The following is a 21,565-nucleotide window of genomic DNA, read 5'->3' on the forward strand; positions in this document are numbered from 1 at the left end:
CACGTGCATGAGAGAGTGCGTATATATATGTGTCTGTGGATTTGTGTTAGGTCTACTGGGAGCTGTTGCACTGATCTGTTTGTGTGCACATGTGTGTCACAGAGAGAGTGATAAGAGACAAGCTTACTTGGATCTGACTTGGAGAACGTGTCTCTATCCAGCAGGTTCCTAAAGAAAAGAGAAAGACAGAGAGAGAAAGAAAACAAAGACTTCCATTAACGTAAAAAATTTATTACTCAGCTGTCCTACTTCAACAAATAAAGAGCAACTACAAATTTATTACATCATTAAATTTTCCTTAATTAGCTCCCATTCTGACCCCGACAACTGGTTTTCTCAGAATCCTCCGACGACTTGATTAACAAAAGCCATTTCACCCAGTCACACTGCAGCGGTACAAATCAAGCTTGAAGTGCAGCCCATTTATATTTTAAACATACAGGAAAAGCAGCAGAAAAGAAGATGCATTTTTCACTTTTTTGCACTCTCCCGGAGTGCCAGAAGCAACTGTGGAAGCTGCCATCAAATTTACATGACATTCCCAGCACTGCACGGGCACGGATAAATGCACCGAAGAGCTCCATCACGAAGCAGATGCTCGGCGCTTCTGAGATATCCCACAGTAAGACAGCTCTGAAGGAATTAAATATTCAAATGAAGATGACAAGTTGCAGATGCCTAAGACCTGTGTATGAGGAAATCAAGAAGCAGCTCGAGCTCAGAATAAGGATAGGGAGACCTGGCGTGTTACGTCAGCAGAGGTGGAGCATTTGTGGTTTTAACTGTGTGTCAGTTGCTTCACAGTGCCCTGAGGTCTCAGGAGGAGGTAGTCAGAAGTCCAACAACAACCCAAGGGGCTAAAACAAACCCTTCGCTTATTCCCTCAGCTTGTACTCCTGCCAAATGTTACATTAGAACTTCATAAAGCTTTCATTGAGCAAACCAGAAAGGCTAAATAGTACGAGTAGCCTGGTCAACAGTATTTTACAGCACCACCCAGTTTCCAGTGTCTTGCACTAAATGTAACTCAGGTTCTTGGTAATGCGTAAGTTTACTTGGCTTTTTATGAACAATATTTTCAGAATAAAGTCAAGTTATTATGCAAAAGTCTTTGTGTAGAGCTCTCTTACTGCGTGTTGTGATACAACATACTGCATCTTTACGGCATGAGGCTGTAATCGTCGCATCAAAGCATTTCTGACTTTGCACAAAAGAGAAATATTTCCTTATTACTAAAACCAAATTTGAAGTATTTTGTAGCATTTCACAGAGAGTATAACAGCCGTGGGAACAACAACTTGATCCCCACATTTCGACTTTTTGGTATATTGAATTTATTTGCAGAAAAACCTTTTGAGTTTGATCTCAAAATTTCGACTCTATTCTCAAACTGGACAATTTTTTGCATAATGTGGGCTCAATACTCGCATGATCAGAAGAAAAAAACCCACAAATGTACAATCTAAAACCAAGAGTCAGTGTAACAAAGAGACACAGACAGATTAACACTTTTGTCTATAGCAAACAACCGGGTTTGTTGGATGGGATTATGTTATCTGCATTTTAAAAGAAAAACATAGTTTAAAAATCAATAATAGCTTGTAATTAGCAGAGAATTAGAGCAATGAAATACTACACATTTCTAAAGTGTGGGGACTGGCAAATATACAATAGGAGACAAAAATAAATACAAAACAAGTCACACCTACAGACAGATTTAAAAGGATGATGAGCTCAAGCGTTTGTGCTGTCTCAGGCTGTGAAAAGAAAAAAAAAGAAGTTTTTAACAGGCTTTTGAGGTCATGATCCACTATGAAATGGTCATCACTGAAATCTATTATTACTGACAAGAACTAAAGCTGAACTGAGTCATAGCATGATTGTTGAGGTCAACTGTAACGTGTGCGTAAGAAACAAAAATCAGATTTAGACTCTTTAAAAGAAGGCTGTGTGGTGTATGAATTTAAACTGTGATAATCACAGCAGCACGACTTTGTCCATATTGTGCACGGCTCACAGGGAACAAAAGTTGAAGGGCTAGCTGCAGGGTAAGCACTCAGTCGCCCATCCTGTCCTGTGTGACAAGCAGCGAGTGACTTGAAGCCATTGATGGCTAGTGATGTATCTAGATCAGGCACTCGTGTTGTGCTAATCCCACTGCTACCCAGATGGTAAAACGCTACGCTCTGCTGCTTCTCTGTCAGGGCATGCCCACTGGCCCTTTGAGAGCTTTGAGATGTTAAATAAATGACAATAAGCAATGGAACTGAGCCTAGTCATATCGGGGATGTATTTTATGACTGGCAGATAGTCTGGAAGATTGCGTAGGAGTGAGAAGTGGGCAACTTCACCTGCCAAATGAGATAAATGTCCAATAAAGAGGATAGTATACCCGATTGTCTCCCAGAGGAGTACGTGTGGAGGCAGGAAACAAGATGCAGTGAAGAAAAAAAAGCAGCAGAAAAAAAACAGAGTGTCTCAAGAGTCTAAAGACAGCACCAAGTGGTGTGTGTGTGTGTGTGTGTGTGTGTGTGTGTGTGTGTGTGTGTGTGTGTGTGTGTGTGTGTGTGTGTGTGTGTAGGCAGACATACACACCCTTCTATGGATACGGTAACCTCCCTATGAGTCATACACACCCGAGGGCTTCCACCTGCCCCTCAGAGAGAGGGGGGACTCTTTAAAAAGCCCTTTCCTGCACAGGCAGCCTTGCAAACGTCTGGGTGGTCAAAACAGAGTGCCTCGTTGTTCATCAAACATTTACGCTAGCAGTCCCTCTTCAACACCAGAATTACATTTGAAATCCCGCCAGTTATGTAACAGGCACCTAAACATGGCAGCTGGAGCTTTAAATACCTGCATGTGCAGGTGGGATGGGGGACTTCCATCTTTTGAGAGCATCTGAGATTAAATTTTCCTTCAGCAGTGAGAGTGCTAGCCTGGGGAAATCAGCCAGTATTCTTTTTCTAATGACACACGTGCATTTCTAACCACAAATGATGTTGGGGTTTTTTTTAAAAGCAAAGTAAACAATTTCTACCATATTTAAAGCGTATAAAATGGTGAAAGTGTTCACAGGGCAATGTGGAAAACCTTCCTCTCCTCAGGAAGAGCCCGTTCCCACAAAGTCTGATAGTTTATCTGCTTATTATTCACCTTCAAATGATGGTTCCTTAGTTTCAACAAGATTCTTGGGGTTAATATTAAGGATACAGATGATAAACAGATACAGTAACAAAATAAAAACTTGCTCAAATTCAGTAGAAAAGTACACGTAGAGTTTGAGAGACCACAGGGCTGTCACAACATGAGATACTGTCAATAAGGCCTCTGCAATGTTCTGAAGACAGTTAAACTTGTCAGGTAGTGATGTCCAGCAGGTGAAAATGCAGCTCCATGAACATGCACAGCTGTGGATTCCAGCTGCTTCAATGTTGCATTAACTGGCATTAACTCAGCCAGTTAATGCGAAACAAATCTAGCTGCTCATTAAAGCTTTCTGGTTTGATCAGAAAAGAAACATTGGTCCATACACCTGAAAGTCCTGAAAATGCATTGTGAATTCTGTCTCGAGTCTACGAATGTATCCGTGTATTTCCGTGGTGCTGATGCTGTGCTGAGTGGAAAGCTCCTGAAGCTTCTGAAGTGTCGGAATGTAGAAAGCTAACAACGTCCTTCTCACCGATAGGCGAAGTGATTTTTAGCCAATTACAAGTTGAATCTGGCAGTTGGGGTTGTTAGCTAAGATACCGTCATTAAGTTGCGGCACAACTAATGTGTATGCGAGCGAATTTGCTCATTTGCGGCCATGTATTTTTTAATGCACCTTCTCAGATTGTCGTGCCCAGGGCTGAACTGGGACAAAAAATCGGCCCGGGCATTTTGACTAGAGACCGGCCCACCAGGTATTAAAGCCATAAAGCCTTTGAATGAAAACAAACGCTGTTGTGACAGTGATGTACAGTCTTGTCGGTATATGTATGATTTTTATACATTTTACGTCAGATAAAAACTTTGATTGTAAGCTTCAGATAATTATTTAATAAAAACCAGACATTTTAAATGAGAATAAGAAAGTATTTCTTTGTGCCCCCCTTCCCTGTTAATGCCCTACATGGACCCCTGGCAACATCTTGCTAGACCCACCCCTGCACAGTTACCAGCTGTCAGCTAATTAGAAAAGGATCCTGGTGTTATTTGTCTCTCAGAAACAGTTCACAACTTCCCTTCAACTCATTCATGTCACTTAAAAGGTAAACCTGTTTCTCCATCACAGCTCTGATGATTCAGTAAGGACATCTCCTGGTTTCATCTTCATGTTTCCCTCTCATCACATATCCAAACCAACCTCATGACCAGCAGCTTTTACAGCTGTGGCTCCAGCAAACATCAGCTGATACTAGAAAGCAATATTAAATAAATTCTAACAACAGCTGATCAAGCTTAAACGTGCTGCTGTTGTTTAGCGCGACATCTGCTGGTTTCCTCTTTCTGGCACAAAGTGGACGATAAACAAACAAGAGAGAAAAGCCGATCAGCTGATCATTGATCAGTTTCATGATTGAAGTAGCAACAGGAGAGGGAGAGAGAGAGAATGAGAGAAGAAGAGGCAGCTGTGCGGCTTAAAGATGCAGAAAAACTCCAGCTTTGTGTCGTTTTCATTGTAGCTGAAGTCCGGGACAAACTGTGTTCCTTTTCGGCTCAATATGAAACACGTAATATTTTCTCTGAATACCAGACGATTCCGTTTTTTACAGGACAGTCGGCAACTCTAATAATTAGCCTTATGAATAAAATAAAGTTCACTATCAATAACATCAAAGCACCCACCCAGCTGTATAGAAACTCTGTCATGCTAGCTAGTACGCAGTACTTGTTATTGTAACTGACGGTAAAAAGTCAGCACAACGAAAATAAACTCCACCTAAACTTGGTTTATATCTGACCCAGACAGACTGCAGGTCATAACTTCTTACCTGAAGTTCAGTTCACCTGACACTCGGCGGCTGCCTCGGGGCTCTCCTCCTGCCTCCCCTTTCTCTCATCCACCTGCTGGCCTCCACCACTTGCTAATGTTACTGAATCTGTGGAAGCTCCGCCACAGCCACCACCAAATAACTGAGTTATTTTTACACATCAGCCAGCATCTGGCCAATCCACCACCTTTCATTGTTTATACCGTTACAAAAAAAATAAAAAAATCATCGGCCCATGAAAACGAAAAATCACCATCGGCCCACCGAGCAAATGCCGGATGGCCAGTCCAGCTATGGTCGTGCCATCAGTTAACCCTTCGCGTGCCAGCTGTGGCACGCATGCCTAGGGTTGCCGACCCCTGTCTTAAAGTCAGATACCATGCAACTGCGGAGTGGGTGGTTACTTTTACAGCGTAACCTCACGCAAGCACACGAGCTTGACATCTGCCTTCCAAGAGTGTGGAGTGTTGTTCGGAGCAGCAGCAGTCGTCTGCAGAGCCGTGACATCAGTTAATGAAGAAGTTCCCATGAAAGATGCTGTAACCAACAGCACAAGCTGCTAGGAGGATAACTCCAGATCAATACAGTCAATCGAAGCTACAGAGATTACTCGGCTGGTTTGATCAGTTTAGCCTTGAAACACCTGAGAAACTCTCTTAACTATGAACGATTTTCTCAGATTCTGAGTGGGAGGGGGGTTTGTTTCTTCAAGGGAAACTGATGTTCACCCAATAATGAACCACGAGAGTCCTGCTTTACGAAAAGAAGCCACAATTTGAGTAGTCTGTGTTAGTTGTATGACATAATTACAATAATAGGTGTTAAAGAAATTATGTAAAATTTGAAACTGTAACTATGGTGTTGCATTGTCATAGTTTAAATATTTATGTGAACTACAAAGTTCCATCCATCCTCTTCTTCTTCTGATGTTAAATCATATAAGAGGAAAATTCCCCTCAGGTGAACATACAATGCTTTGGAACAATGACATTCCTCTTATCTTTGCTATGAAACGATTTCTTCTTCATATGTTTTCAGTGCAGGCAACTGGGGACAAAAGTCCGATTTCTTGTTATGTTCAAAAGTCAAATGATTATTAGTTATTATATAGTAATAGGGTTATAAATGAAATTAATGCCTTTAAAAAAAGCTCTTCTGGTACAAAATTCCCTTGTTGTGTGCTTCATTATTAATATTTTAAATGTTGAGCTACCACTAAAGAGAACGCTTTTTACAAACTAAAGATTAGTAAGTCTCACAACACTTTCACTTTAAGCTCCTATTGTTACAGAAGGAGATTTTTAATGGCTATTATATATTTTGCTTGCTACGACTGATAAATCCTCTATAATGACCATCCTTAAGGATCCCAGAGTTTGTTTGCACAACCTATGGGCCATAGCTACACTTGAGTGCGGTGGATCATAGAAGGAGCAAAATAAAAGGTGAGATTTTTATAGAGCTTCGGTGTAGGCAGGATGTCAGGCCAGACAGGTGGGTAAGAAAAACAGTTTAATATGGACCCAGACTTTTCAAACAAACTATTTTCTCTCTCTGTTCAAAGGTGGAACCTAAATTCAGATGACAAATTGATCCAGTATTAAACAAGAGTGTTATAGATGATAGATGGAAGATACAATTAACCTATGACTTATGAGTCTGAAGAACATGGTCAATGCTCTTATTAATGTCTTTTAGTGAAAGTACAGTTTCTCTAATGGTGAGAAACTGATTTTTGGGGGGTCAAAGATAACAGTCTTTTTAATGCAATTAGAAGGTGGCATTTATATCTCCAATGAGGCGGCTTCAAACCAGCTTCAGTCCAGTAATAATGCAGGAATGTTGCTACCACAATCCAATATGCGTGCATTCCTGCTGTGGACTTTTGTAAGCTGAACTATGCATTTCAACTGGTTCCCTTGTCATTTATGACAAGATATAATAGAATAGCTGCTGCCATGACAGCACCCTACTTAAAAAAGATGATTACATTTTTGATCAAAGTCCTGGTAAATTTCCTTCGAGTGAAGGTCAGAACCTATGTGGCAGGTACTACAAAGATTTATGCCTTCAAGTTCTTGTGAATCTGCTGTGAAATGTCAAGTTTTATGTCCTCTCAGGTACGATTTGTACTTTTGTTTTTGTGTTTTTTAAAGCCCAAAGATTCCAGCAGTTTAATCAGGAGCTAAACATTAATCTGAGGTTATATGTTAATTGTACTGACATTTTTTATAGGCTGCACCAGAACCTCTAAATGTCATTTGCATAATTACATTACACACATGCTACATCATATTCTATTTTTAGCCCATATATTTTTGATAATAGCTTATGATGAATCTGCCAAAGAATCTGTATTCAAGCGACTGAATCGGGTCATTCGGTGCACTTAGCAACACTTGTTTCTAAGACTGGTCGAGAAAGAGTATCCGTTTTTGTGAAGAGCTCCGCCGATTTGTTGAATAACCATTGAGACAATCAACGGAATATTAATGTGCAATCATTTTAAGGATTATAGGTCATTTTTAAGCAAAAATACCAAAATATTCAGACCCAGCTGAGGATGCCACTGTGAGGACTGATTTTCTGTTTTCCTGTTTCAAAGTAAACTGAAACCTTTTCAGGTTTTTGAATAGACTTTTTGACAAAAAATAAAATAAATACAATAATTGATAAATTATTGATATATGCAGCTACATTGATTGCAGTTTTGTTTTTTTTATCCGATTCTTTATTTTTTTCCTAAGTGTGACCTGCCAACACCAATTTTCTTCCGAGAAACTAGAATTGACAGAAAATACAAGCAAAAAAACTTTTCTACAATGCAAAATTTTGTTTTCATAATAAAAGAAATGAAATTTTACAGTTTTCTTTCAGGATCTTTTCTCACTGAAAATAAACATGAAAATAGAAATAATTACAAATAGAAATAATTAAATGAAAATGAGTTGCTTCTCACCTTTACTTGACATTTTTAACTAAAACAGGCTCATGCTTATATAACAAAACAAATTTCAGTGTTACTAACATGATTTTTAATTGCTTTTATTGCTTCCCCAGATAACACGACATCGACCTTTTTCTCCACAATGTTTCCTCAAACAAGCTTTTTGATCTTTTTCATACCCAGACTCTCGTCTTGCGGCTGGCTCTGAGCTCTGGACAGCTTTAGCTTTAGTCTGTTTGCATTTATTAGCCCTGTTCAGCGGGGCGAGGGTGGCATAAGTGTCTGATTAGGTTTGTTATTATAAAGATTTTGTGATGGCTCTCCTGCAAACGCTGTGTCGTCATTTACAGTGAGGAACTCCCACGACATAACAACATGTTAGCTTGTGGCGATAAGCATTTGTGCGACTGCATGTTGCACAAACATGAATGGGTCCAAGTCACAATTAGACAGATGTGAGGTTGGCCAATCGGTCATAGAGCCATCAGGGAATTCTGAAAACCCAACAGTTCCAGTCCCTGGCCAGTTAATGGCGACATCTCTAGTTTTTTGTCTTATTTGGTCTGTGATCACCGATCTGGTCATCCTCTTCATCGCTGCCATAATCTTTTTATCATCTAAGAACAAAGGGACAGTCATACACGCACTTTAACAACGCAGTCCATAGATACAGGTGCATATCTGTATATTATCTGAAGAGGACTTTTAATGGATTTTAGCAATAAATACCATATAATGTATTTAATATTTACAGCCTGGAAGTAATGCTTCTTAGAACTTAGAATACTGCATAAATCTGCATAAAAATCCTCTATTGCGCTCAGTAGAAAGGCATCAAATACTGGACACTAATCAACATGATGTCTTCAAATCTGTCCACAGCAATCACGCAGATGCAGGAAAGTGGCTGTGGAAAAGATGAAAGCAGAGGAACAAAGGTGGGGGGAGGGAGGGGGATGGTTAGTAATGTGATGGAGGCATGTCGGCTCTCAGAGGTAACCAGGTAAAGCTGGTTACCTCTGAGAGCCGACAGCTGTCTGGTGCCTTCATTAGACCAAATGACTGCTTCAGAAAACTAATTAATGCAGCCACCCAGCACGACCCTTCCTGCGTTTAGGACTCGCCACCTGAGACCAACTTGATCTGTTGGCTTTGTGCTCTTTGCTCCCTAAATCCTTCACAATTTAGGTGGAACGGAGCAAAGAAACAAGGTAAAGCAGGATGAAGTGAAGCAGAGGGGAAACATGACATTAGCTTAGCCGGATTTCATTTCATTTAGCTTCATTAGAGTTTTATTTGAACTAAAGATTTAATAGTAATTCTTTAGAGCTAACTAGCAATCAGTGGATCTAAGCAGCAATTAAGAGGAAACAACAGTAGTGGAAATGTATGCAATAACGGGTACTGAAACAAAAAGTACAAAACATGATCAATTACATAAACTGTAACGAAGGAATTTTAGCACCTCATTATACAGTAAGAGTGTGCACAGCCACAAAGAGCTTTGCTGCTTTGAAAATACTCCCCCTCATGACAACACTTTCTTTGTTGTTTTTAATCATTTTAGCCCTGTGATTAGATTGTGAAACAATGTGCAAATAACCTGTGAGAGTTGGAGATCCTGCTACTGTGTGCAGTTCTTTTATAATGGAAAAAGCTTTATTGGTTATACAAAAAAGCTACAAAAAGAACCCATATTGATCTTTCTATTTCTTCATGTGATACTATTTGCTTATTGCTTACTAAGTCCTGGGCTTTTAGTCTGTATTTGAATCAGTTTTTTTCAGACATTTTTTGGACTTTGAAAATTGTAATTACTGTATAGTAAACACATTCCATTTGATCTGATGTTATTTGAAGTGGGCAAGCTATAATTTTACGCAACTTTTCATTGTTAAGTAAACTAAATGGTGATTATACAAAGTAGAATACAGTGTAGTCACACCACTGACATTTAGATATCTATGATATTTCCTGGGTAAATGAACATTATAATGCATAACTAAACAATGAAGACCAGCGCTTCTGTTTTCTCTGGTAGCTTTTCCCAGTTTGTGAAAACCACAGAACATTCATATCCTAGCAGGCAGCTGAAGCCCCTATCCGGTCCTTAAGTGATGACGTGGCGAATCCTATTTTCGGGCCTAAAGTAGTCTGCGTTTAATATGGCTTTTGTGTTGTTAACATGTTTAATGTTATGTATTTTCTTCTATTTAATCTCAAAAGGCTCCTAAAACAGTCATTGATCACTGTTGACCTCCCTCGGCTTTTATTACCGCTGATCATTTATTTAAGCTCAGTTTTTAAAACCTTAGGATGTAACTACAGCCCAGCCCATGCAGCAGTATATGAATGACTAACCTCGTATTGTGGATGGATTATCTCAGTTGTTCTCCTGGCTGAAGTTTGGTCCTTTTACAGCATCCTGCCATGCGATTACATTTGTTCCTGACCACCGAGAACACTCACGTTAACTTTTATTGAGTGGAAAAAAAGTTAGCTTGTTTATATTATGCTAACATAGCTGTGTCGCTAGCGGTCACGTAGCACATCATTATATACCAGCTAGCCAAACTTCAGTAACCCTACAAACGTCACTGCTGTTTAGTTTTCTGTCTTCATATATGTTGGAAGTGATAACAGAGCTGTACGTTTTAATTTGTTTCCAAAACCCCGCAGTCAGGACATGCTATATTGTATTTAGATAGAAGCTAGCGAGCTAACTTCCTGCTAACTTCTAACTCTGTTAAATGTCATAAATTTCGTTTTCATGGATGCCTGGATGTTATACTCAATTGTTACACCTGGTAGAGCAGAACGCTGATCATTTTATTAAAGATGAAAGACTTTAGACAGTTTTTCAACGCTCAGTAATGCCATAGTGATCGTTTGATATATGGACCAGCAGCAGAGTTTAGGCCCAGACACGGCTAGTGACGTCAGACTTAACGACCGGATTGATCTTCAGCAGCAATGTCGCTGCTATCTTGTACTTTGTGGCTACTGTGTACCTTTTTGGTCCTGTTTTATTTTACTATCAAAGTTGAAAGATGGTATATTGATACAAAATAAATTGGCCTTTTTCATTTTGTATATGTCAAGGTTAAATTATACATTTTTTATCTTATGTAATTGAAATGTTTTAATATTTTTAACTTGTTTCTTAGGTGCTTTGCTGCAATCTCAAAATGTCTAAATAATATTTCAACGACGTAAAGCATTTTGTATGTTAGCTCTAATCATTAGCCCCAACTGGTTAACAGGTAATTCACAGTCAAACCAGTCAGCTTCATTTCTACCGGACCAAATGATTTTAATTTATCCTCGTCTAATTTCTTTAACCAGCCCCAATCAGCTGTGCTACACAAAGATCAAGCTCCACTGTTACCAGACAAATAAACGTGTCATCTTTTAGTTTGCTAAATGAGCCTCACCACAGCCATGCTTTCTTTCTTGTAATTACAGAGGAGTTTAAATTGTTGGCAGAACACAGCACCAGTTGGAGATCTCTGCAGACTCCACAGCGAGAGCACCAACCACAATTTATCTTCAGAGACTGTACCATTCTGAGCCTTCCGGTGAAGGAGTCATTATCTAGCTTTAAAGCCTCAATGTGTAAAATGCTGGTGTGATTACATGTTTATGTATGTGGAAAATGAGACAGTCGTACTGAAGAAAAATAGCGCAGCGTGTTCTTTGCTTTCACATCATTCTTCTCAGGCTCCTGGGGTGAGAGTGGTAGTGAAAGCTACTGTTATTTGAGTACCAGTACCAGAAATTGCTTCTTTTTAAAGCATACACAGAGGCTTTAAAGGGGACCTGCTGTACTTTTCTCTGTTTTCTGTCATACAGCTACTGTTACTATGGTGGATGTTGATATTAAATACAACATTTAAAATAATGGATTCAGCATAAAAGAAATCCCTGTCAGCCAAAAGTTTAAGTTTCAAACTGTTTCACACATTTTGTTCTATTGTTGCCTCTTTATGATGTTGGTGACACTGGAAATTCCTAATATAGTCATTTCAGACACAGAGCTCCTGCTGTAAGCAGAGAAGCTCCACCCTCCTGCTATTTCAAACCTGTTTGCGAGAGGCAGCCAATCAGATGATTGCACTTTCATCAGGTGCTGAGTAATCTTGAACTGTGCTTCCCAATGACATTAAATTTACTGGAGAAAAAACAACAACGCTATTTCACTTCTCATAAAAGCCAGAGAAACCTAGTTATTTTTGTTTTAAGCCATTTGTATTCAGAACTAAAACAAAAGAAATCTAAGAAACCTGCACGCTATAGTTTCCTTCCCTGCTCCACTAACTCTTTCTGTCTCTTTCTTCACCTTCCTCGTGGAAAGTGCAACATCAGCTGTGACACATCGACCAGCCTCTCAGCAGGTCGGCGTCCGGCTTCAATACAGCTACACAGAGCACGTCAATTCTTCAAAGGGATACACTTCGGAGCTTTTGTGCCCAAAGGTCATGACTATCTCTCCGCTGTGGACCACTCAGATCACAAGACAGCCGAGCTGACGCGAACACCAACATCATTCCCTACAAACACTTCCCAAAACGCCCAACTGTCTGCAAGGTTCATTTGCCTGTGCAGCTCTACAGACTCGCCACGCTCACTGTCTACTGTCCACGCACAGAATTAAACTCCACTGACTTGTGTTTGTGTCATCAAGGCCTCGTGATCATGAGTGAGGAAACTCAGGCAAATGGCTGTGCGGGGGTTTTCTTCTCACTAACACACCATATTTGTCTTGAGTTAATCAATCTGTCACTTCTGCTGCTTCACTGCACATGTGACGGGTCCGGAGACGGTTTGGATTTATTGAGTGAGGGAGCTTTCACTCAGCGACGGACTCTATCTGGGCTGAATGCTTCAGTAGCTTCGTCAACACAAAAGTGGGAAAATCACACTCTCCACAAGCTGAGGACTGGTAAATTTTGTTTTGGTGTGGCTATTAATGGTTTCACCTCAGGCAGATCAAAAAGCTAAAGCATGTTTGTTCTGTCAAAAAAAAATGAACTAGTACAGTGAATTATTGGACTAGATTTTCACACGAAAGATGCATTTAACAGCCAATATCCACTTAACCAAAAAACAAACAAAAACAGTAAAACAATATTAAGCTATAACCTGATTCAGATAGGTGTTCTGTTCTTGATTTCTGCCACAGTCCAATATAAGGCAGCTGCTCAGAGAACCAGACAAAATGCATGCGTTCATCCAAGGAATCTGTCTCTGTAGGTTTTTTTCCCCCTGTTTTAAAATCAACATAGAAGAAAACCAAGCTAAAACGGTGTCAAAATGATGTAGTATATCAAACTTTGGTAAAAGAAAATGCCAGGACTGCCAGTTTGGTGTACAACAATGAAGCAGTGCAGTAATCCTACAATGCAGGACTTGGCTTTTTTCTTTGACACACACGACACTAAAACTGAATCTATTTTTGATTTTGGTCGTCAGTCCTAAAAATTCGTTTAACGCTCCAATGAGACAGTGGTGAAATTTTGCAATTAGGAAAAAACATAACAGCAAATGCCTACATGAAACTGCAAGTGTTGTTAGTGCCCCGAACCAAAGGTGGTGCAGTTTAATGCGTCACCATTGCACAGCTTTTTTAGGATAATTTTTGTGCTGGTTGTGAACTGCAAAGCTTGTACATCCCAACACTATACACGACTGGCTCCCTGGAAGCTTTACTCATTTTGTCAAAGGTAACTTGTGTATTTTGTCTATCATTTGGCTCCACAAGCTTGAAAGCTTGTGGTGACAGAAACAATGCATTACCTAATGCCTCTGTCACTCAAAGTGCCTTTGCAAGTGTAGCTGTTGCTGTTCTGAGAGTCTATTGTGCAAGTGGTGTGATATGCCCATGTAGAAAGGACGGCACTGCAACGCTGGACTTGCCCTTACTCTGGGCTCCCTCTTTATTCTGGCAACTGGTACAAAGAAAACAGCACACAGTCTTCATTAACAATCTGCAAAGCAACTGCAACATTCAGTTCACTAGCTTGGGAGTTTTTTTCCTTTTTCCTTTTCCAAACATAACACTTAACAAATGACTAAGATATATTTATACAACACAACATCAACAAAATCTTTCTTTTAAAAGTTCTAGCTGAAACCAAACTTGTGATCGTATAGTAGCAATATTATTTATTTATTTTTCTCCTTTTTCCTAACCAACAACAACAATAACATATAAAAACAGCTTTTCTATTATAAAACAATCATCATTGTTCATCATTTTTTTTCCTATACAACAGCATCAATTAAAACTTATACTTAACAGCGCCTACCTGGTACAAAGAAAACAGCACACAGTCTTCATTAACAATCTGCAAAGCAACTGCAACATTCAGTTCTGTTAAAAAGAATTAGAACAATCACAATCTCATAGAGAAGCATTAGAGCTGAGTGCAAGTCAAAAAGCACCCGACTAGCTAACGAGTATTAGCTTAGCATGCTAACTAAAAATGCTACTCGTGAATAAAGTTACTACCCATGCATCAAAATGCCTGTAACTTTCGGGATACATGCTAGTACTGCTTACAATCAAAATACATGTTGACAATTACCACTATGAGGGTGTTTTCATTAATACAATTACAAAATTGACAACAGTATCGCTCACTAGCACCTACCACCAGCTTGGGAGTTTTTTTCCTTTGCTGAGGCATGCGCTGTGCAGCAATTTGGAACCTTAACAGTTGCAGTTGCTGTGTTTGTCCACCAGGTGGCTCCAACTATTCACAAAGCACATCAATTTTAAGGAAATTCATTAAGCTATTTTCTAACTCTGTTACATCCACCCCCGCAGAATTTCACTCAAAATTAAAGATGCACAACCCACAGCATCCACCAAAATCAACAAAACAAAAGAGAAACCCAAAAGAAAACAGACCCGACATGGTTATATAGACACACCAACTCAAGAAGTATCCCCAAAAGGATGAAGCAGAGTGAGCGGCGCCAACTCACTACCAGCTCCTGGATGCAGGATGCCGTCTACACCCCACACAAACCATGCCCCACAGAAAAAGAAATGTCCCCGCATCGGGACCGAAGTTCAAACATGGTGGTGCAATGGAAAACCAGAATGGAACAAAGAATACACCAAACTGGAAACCACAATGTAGAAAATAAAAAAAACTTACTGAAAAGCCTGACGTAATGACTTAGAGACTTTGCCAATCATCTGACTTGCATCATTAACAACCTCTTGAGTGGACATTACATGGAGCAACCGATTGACTGGTTTGACAATGCGTCCAAAACGAGATCTGACTGGTTGTACATCGCCAGGACCAGAGTGGGTGGAAGGCGTGAGTTGTCTGTTCCCTCCCTGAGTGATAGTCGAGGGGGCCGATAAGCAGTCTCGTTCAGAGGTCACTGAACCGGCTTGATGGTGCAAATCACTCACACTCTCAGGCTCATCAGCCATGCTCAAAACATGACCAGAGGGCTCAGCGCCCTCACAGCTGTCCGAACGTGCAGCCGACAATTTGTCAACCCATTGCCGAGTTCTGTTCACAGAATCCTCACTCTCTGAGAAAGACAGCAATCCCGTCGCATCCATGGCATCGCCAGATCCAGCTTCAGAAGAAGACTGAAAGGTGCGATCTGCGTGACTGTCCACGTCCACAGGCAAGAAGTTAACAAGCATCAACAGGTTACGGTGCACAACCCTCTCCTGTCCAGTGATAGGATTCTTGATCACATATGTGTGAGTAGCAGGTTTCACACCAACGACAGTGTATATGGTGGACTCCCACCTGTCTGCTGTTTTTCGCTTCCCTCTCTCACGTCTGTTGGAAACCAGGACTCTATCACCCGTAGCGATCAAGTTCCCCTTCACACGGCGGTTATAGAGCTCAGCCTGACGTCTCTGTTCTTTGTCAACATGTCCTTGAGCAATAGCCATTGCCTCTTGAAGATCCTTTGTCAGGGACACCACGTAGCTATCATAACAACCGATTTCAGGATCTTTCAGTATGTTTTTGAACAGCACATCAACTGGAAGACGGGGGACCCTACCAAACATGAGATAGAAAGGAGCGTAACCTGTTGTCTCATGCACAGTACAGTTATACATGAATGTCAGGGTCTGGAGGCGCCGGGGCCAGTCGTGTTTCGCATCAGGAGGGAGGGCACGAATCATGTTGCCCAGTGTCCTGTTAAAACGTTCCACACTACCGTTGCCCATTGGATGGTACGGCGTCGTCCGAGACTTCTTCACACCAGCAACCCTGAGCAATTCGGCAACCAGCTGACTTTCGAATGATGCGCCCTGGTCAGAATGGACCCTCTCTGGGAATCCATAAATGCAGAAATACTTGTCCCAGAGTTGCTTCGCAACCTGTTTAGCAGACTGATCTCGGCAAGGGAAGGCCTGGGCCATCCTAGTAAAATGGTCTGTCACTACCAGCACATCAACAGGTTTCTTGTTAGAATCCTCCGCAGTCCAAAAATCAATGCACACAATTTCCAAAGGTGCAGATGTCTTGATACTCTCCAGGGGTGCCCTCCCCTCAGGATCAGCTGCCTTACCAATGACACACCGCTGGCATTGTCGCACATAATCCTTCACATCTCTGTCAATGTGCGGCCAAAAGAACCTCTGGCGGGCCAGACACAAGCTCCTAAACTGCCCCTGGTGGCCAGCATTGTCATGTGTGCCCTGGAGGACCTCGGGTTTAAGGGCATCAGGAACAACAAATTGGTATCTCTTCTTCTTGGAGACCTGATCCCTAGATACTCTGTAAAGGACACCATTACACATCGTCAGTTTGTCCCAGTGTTTAAGGTACCTAATGACCATGGCACACTCACTGGATCTTTCCCTCCGGGAAGGTCGACGGCCACGTTCCACAAAGTACAGCACTCTGGAGAGGACAGGATCCCTCAACTGCCCCTCACGAAGCTCACCCTCAGAGAACACAGGTTGAGCATCTGTTGCAGGGAGAAGTAGCTGTGGAAGCTGTTGGAGGATGTCAACAGCACGCGTTCTGGCACCCGACTCCCAAAGGGTATGTGTCTCAAAGATGGCAGAGACCTCTTCTTTAGTCAAGGACTGGTTCTTAGCATGCACCGACACATTAGGCTCCTCCTCGACCTGGCCATCGAAGAGATGTCGACTGGAGTTCGACTGTCGAAATGCCTCCTGTACTGAGCCAACAGAGATGGGAAGAGCTTCTCCAACTAGGTTGCTATAGGGACAGCAGAGCAACCTCTCTCCGACAGCCAACTTCACAAACGGTCGACGGCTTAGTGCATCTGCGACAATGTTCTTAGAACCAGGGACATATTTGATATCAAACTCGTAAGATGCCAGCTTCGCCACCCACCGCTGCTCACAGGCGTCCAGATGAGGTTTAGTCATAATGTGTGTAAGTGGATTATTATCAGTCCACACCGTGAAGGCATGTCCCTTGAGCCAGTGGCTGAACTTGTCACACACAGACCATTTCAACGCAAGGAATTCAAGGCGATGAGCAGGGTACTTACGCTGGGCACGGGAAAGGGATTTACTGGCAAATGCAACTGGTCTAGCCACAAAATCACCTTCCTGAACTTGTGAAAGAACTGCTCCCAGCCCATCCAAGGAGGCGTCGGTGGACAAGACAAAAGGGCGAGCAAAGTCAGGATGGGCCAAAACTACTGAGGACACCAAAGCAGCCTTCAGATCCTCAAATGACTGTTGATGATCATGTGTCCAGTCAGTAGGTGTCAGCTTCCGAGATTGCATAGCACGGCTCACACGTGCCCGCCCCTTGCGCTTCTGCTTCTGGCCAGACAGAAGGTCAAAGAGGGGCCTTGCCAAGGCAGAGCAATTGGGCACAAAATGCTGGTAATAGTTCACCATCCCCAGAAATGATCTGACACGGGACTGTGACGGGGTGATCCCATCAGGCTCCATTAGGTCCGCAATGGTCATATTGCTGACAGCCTCGACCTTAGCAGGATCTGTGGACACACCAGACTCATTAATGATGTGCCCGAGGAATTTCACCGTCCTCCTGAGAAGCCAGCACTTCTTTGGGGCCAATTTCAGGTTGTGTTGGCGAAGTCGGCTGAAAACCATTTCCAATCTCTCCAAAGCCAACTGCTCAGATGGTGCAAAGACCAACAGGTCATCAAGGTAGCACAGCAGGCTGAGGAAATTTTGATCGCCAAAAATGCAGGTCATCATTCTCATGAAGCTGGCTGGGCTGTTGCACAAACCCTGAGGGAGGCGGTTATACTCGTACAAACCCATGGGTGTTGTGAATGCAGAGTATTTGCGATCCTCCTCATGTAGCGGCATGTTATAGAAGCCAGAAGTCAAGTCCATCGTGCTAAAAAACGCATTGCCACCAAGGGCTGCCAAGCAATCAGCTTGATGTGGCAGGGGATGAGCGTCCTTTAGCGTCCGCCTGTTGAGCCATCGAAAATCGGTGCACACTCGCAAGTCGCCATTTCTCTTCCACACAAGGACAAGAGGTGAGGCAAACTCGCTAGTAGACTTCCTGATTATGTCTCTCTCCTCCATCTCGTTAAGAACCTGGCGGAGCTTGTGGTATTCGGCAGGAGGCACACGCCTGTAGGGGAGACGAAATGGCCTGTCATCTGTCAGTCGAATCCTGTGTACAAAGCCCTTAGCCTCACCACAGTCCAGATGATGGCGAGAAAAGACATCTTGATAATTGACCACAAGGTCAGCCAACTTTTCTTGCCAGTCCGATGACACATCACAGGATTTCAGGTCCAGGTCACCCAGGCCAACACGGTCCAGCCTCTCCTGTACAGTACCAACATCCACTGTGGGTACAGATGTCCCAGTGGGCTCTGTACGAGTAGACTGTTGACTGAGCTCTGGAACCTCCATATCCTCCAATGCAAGGCAGGTGTAGACATCAGCAAGCTTGGCATTCCTCCGCAGAATAACAGGGTTGTCTGTGACATTAAGGAGCTTGAGTGGGACCCACCTGTCTCCCCAGAGAGGAGTCACCACTCTAGCGACCATGATGCCCCTGGGTGCAGAGCGAGAGGTGGTTGGCTCAGTAACTACAGTAGAGCCGGGAGATATCTTAACATCTTTCGGAAGTTTCCCCCATACAAGAAACTCACTGTTACCTGGCAGGGTGACAGCCCTGTTGCACCTGACTGTGCCCACTTTGTCTGGTATCTCAGTACCAGACCAGCGTTCCAGGCCAGCAAGCAGAGAGAGGAACTGTTCAAGTTCCTGATGCCCTGAACGCGACATCGAAACTGCCTCCCAGTAGCTTGCATCTTTCTTGAACTGACGGATTAAATGTCTGATGACATTCGAGCCAACTATTAAGTCATCTTGTTGATTCTCAACAACAAAGGTTGGAACCAAGATACGACACCCATACACTTCCATGTCAAGCTCCATCACTGATTTAGGCTTCACTCGTACACCACCACAGCCAACAAAAACAACAGTGGGTGCCCCCTGATTTCTCAAATCAATAGCACCAGCAGCAGCAAGCCTCTGCAGCGCTACTTCACTCAAAGAACAGGCCATTGAACCACTATCCAACATAGCACCAAGGGATGACTTGCCTCCGATTGTAACAGGAGTGTAGAACAGGCTGTCACTGCTGCTGATTCTCTGTGTGTCCTGAAAAATAACTCTCTCAGACTTGTCTAAGTCCTTTACATTGTCATACAGTTCTGCTGCATCATGTGTGTGGGAGTGTTCTTCATGACCTGTACAGCCTCCCTCAAAGCACAGGTCGTCTAGTTTCCCTGGGCATTGTCACCCGTAGAGGCCCCATTGGCACACGAGCGACGTGTGTGACCGGGCTGAAAGCATGTGAAACAGAGTCGGGCAAAGCGGCAATGGGACTGTGTAGTGTGGTCCTCCTTATTACAGACCTGACAGCTCCTGCCATTGAACAAAGGGGCCCGATTCTGTACTCGTCTGCCACCCTGCCGTGAGGGGGAATGTCCATCCCCGCCTTCGCTTTATTCAACAGCTCCCTGAGCATCGACATCATCTCACCAAGCACAGCATTGTCGCTGGGCTGCTGACTGTGGGGGAACTGCTGCTCAGGAGCAGGGAGGGCAGACTGCTTCTGGTAATGCAGGGGAATAGTCTGGCATCTATTCTGAGTTGAGGTCGTCGGATTCCGTTCCCCATCCTGTGACAATAGAGGAGGAACAGTGGGACAGCTTGGAGCAAGAAACATCTGCTGCGTCTGGGACAAGAGAGGAGAGGGTGAGACAGAGGGTCCTACCCCAGGTGACGGGGGTGACGTAGGAAGCGCGTCAACACCAGAAGACTTCCTGTCATCGTTATTCAAGAGCTCAACACGCGTGTCATCACGAATTAGCGCTGCTGCATGGGCCTCAACCACGCGCACTCTCACAGAAGACACCCTCTCGCGCCGATATTCATCTATCCTCTCCTGAATCTCCTTGCACGTCCACTCATGTATCTGTTTGTACTTAAACACAGATGCGAGCTCAGGATCTGGGCAGTGTTTCACAAACATTTTAGCGATCTCACCACCAATGTCCTCCATTCGCCTGCCTTGACGCTTCAAACCTTCCTCAGCCATATCAGCAGCCTTGTTGAGGCGTATCCAGTAATCAACAGGATTCTCCCTGTGAGAAGGCAGAGTTGAGTAGAAGTCCTGCAGGGGTAGGCAAGAGGAAGTGCTGCTGAAGTACCTTATCAGCATGTTGAATATGACATCAGGGGCGCAGGAAGTAATAAGCGCAGGATCACTTCTCAAGCCTATCTTAACTACATCCCTGGCCTTCCCCATTAGCCTCCCCATCACCTCCTCTGTCTGCAACGACACATCAAGACTCTGCTTCCTGATGTATGATTTCATCAACTCAACCCATTCAGTCACTGTGTACTTGTCTGTACCATCACCCCTGAAAATGACAGGTTCCCTGTCGGATTTTACAATAACACTGAATTGAGTGTTTTCACTAGGTGTATTCGTATCGCCACCCGAATGTGAAGTCTGGTTATGTGAGTGAGCATTATTTCGGTCGACATCACCAACAGCTCCACTAGACATAAGTCTGGCCGCAATAGATTCACCTATCTGTGAACCAAGTTGAAAGAGCATGTCACTAAACTGGTTTAATGTGTCATTCCCATCACCGGGAGTGGAGTGACGTGCTTCGCCCCGCAAAAATTGCCCCACGGGAGACTCATCCGGATCTAAATCCGACCCAAAGGCTCCAACCCTCCCAGGCAACACAGGTGAAGCTCCCTCATCCCTCCCAACTGACCCATGTGACAGTAAATGAGCACGTGCTGCACCTCTACCCCGCCCAACAGAGGAGAGAACATTTTCACATATATCACTCAGCTGGAATTTGCTTGCCATATTAGCATATAAACAGAAAAAAAAAAGGAAAAGCAAGAAAAACAAACCAAAACAAAACGTAGACAATAACAAATATTCAGAGTTGCAGGTGTCAGCACAAGCAGTCCGGAGAGAGTCCCATCAAATCAAAGAACAAACAGTCCAGTACCTCAACGTAATTCACAGTCCAAGACGAGCAAAGGATGAATCTTTAAGCACAATACACTGCAACCTGGGTTGGAGATCTGCATCAAGTTGATCTCAAATCACAGAGTCACGGCACCAATGTAGCTGTTGCT

At 42.9% G+C, this 21,565-nt stretch overlaps 1 protein-coding gene across 3 annotated transcripts in view; it reads right to left on the bottom strand.

The window, feature by feature from the left end:
* The window catches only part of LOC146570144 (copine-8-like), a 115,301-nt gene that overhangs the window by 90,464 nt on the left and 3,272 nt on the right, over window positions 1–21,565 (bottom strand). For all 3 annotated transcript variants that reach the window (XM_085282980.1, XM_085282981.1, XM_085282982.1), the window contains exon 2: window positions 128–168. In XM_085282980.1, coding sequence (XP_085139106.1) covers window positions 128–168 — 41 coding nt within the window. The remainder of the gene's footprint in view (window positions 1–127; window positions 169–21,565) is intronic.

This window comes from Mchenga conophoros, linkage group LG7 (assembly GCF_057382185.1).
Source record: "Mchenga conophoros isolate Kocher_MC1m ecotype Shallow Benthic linkage group LG7, M_conophoros_male_GT1.1, whole genome shotgun sequence".
Lineage (NCBI taxonomy): Eukaryota > Metazoa > Chordata > Actinopteri > Cichliformes > Cichlidae > Mchenga > Mchenga conophoros.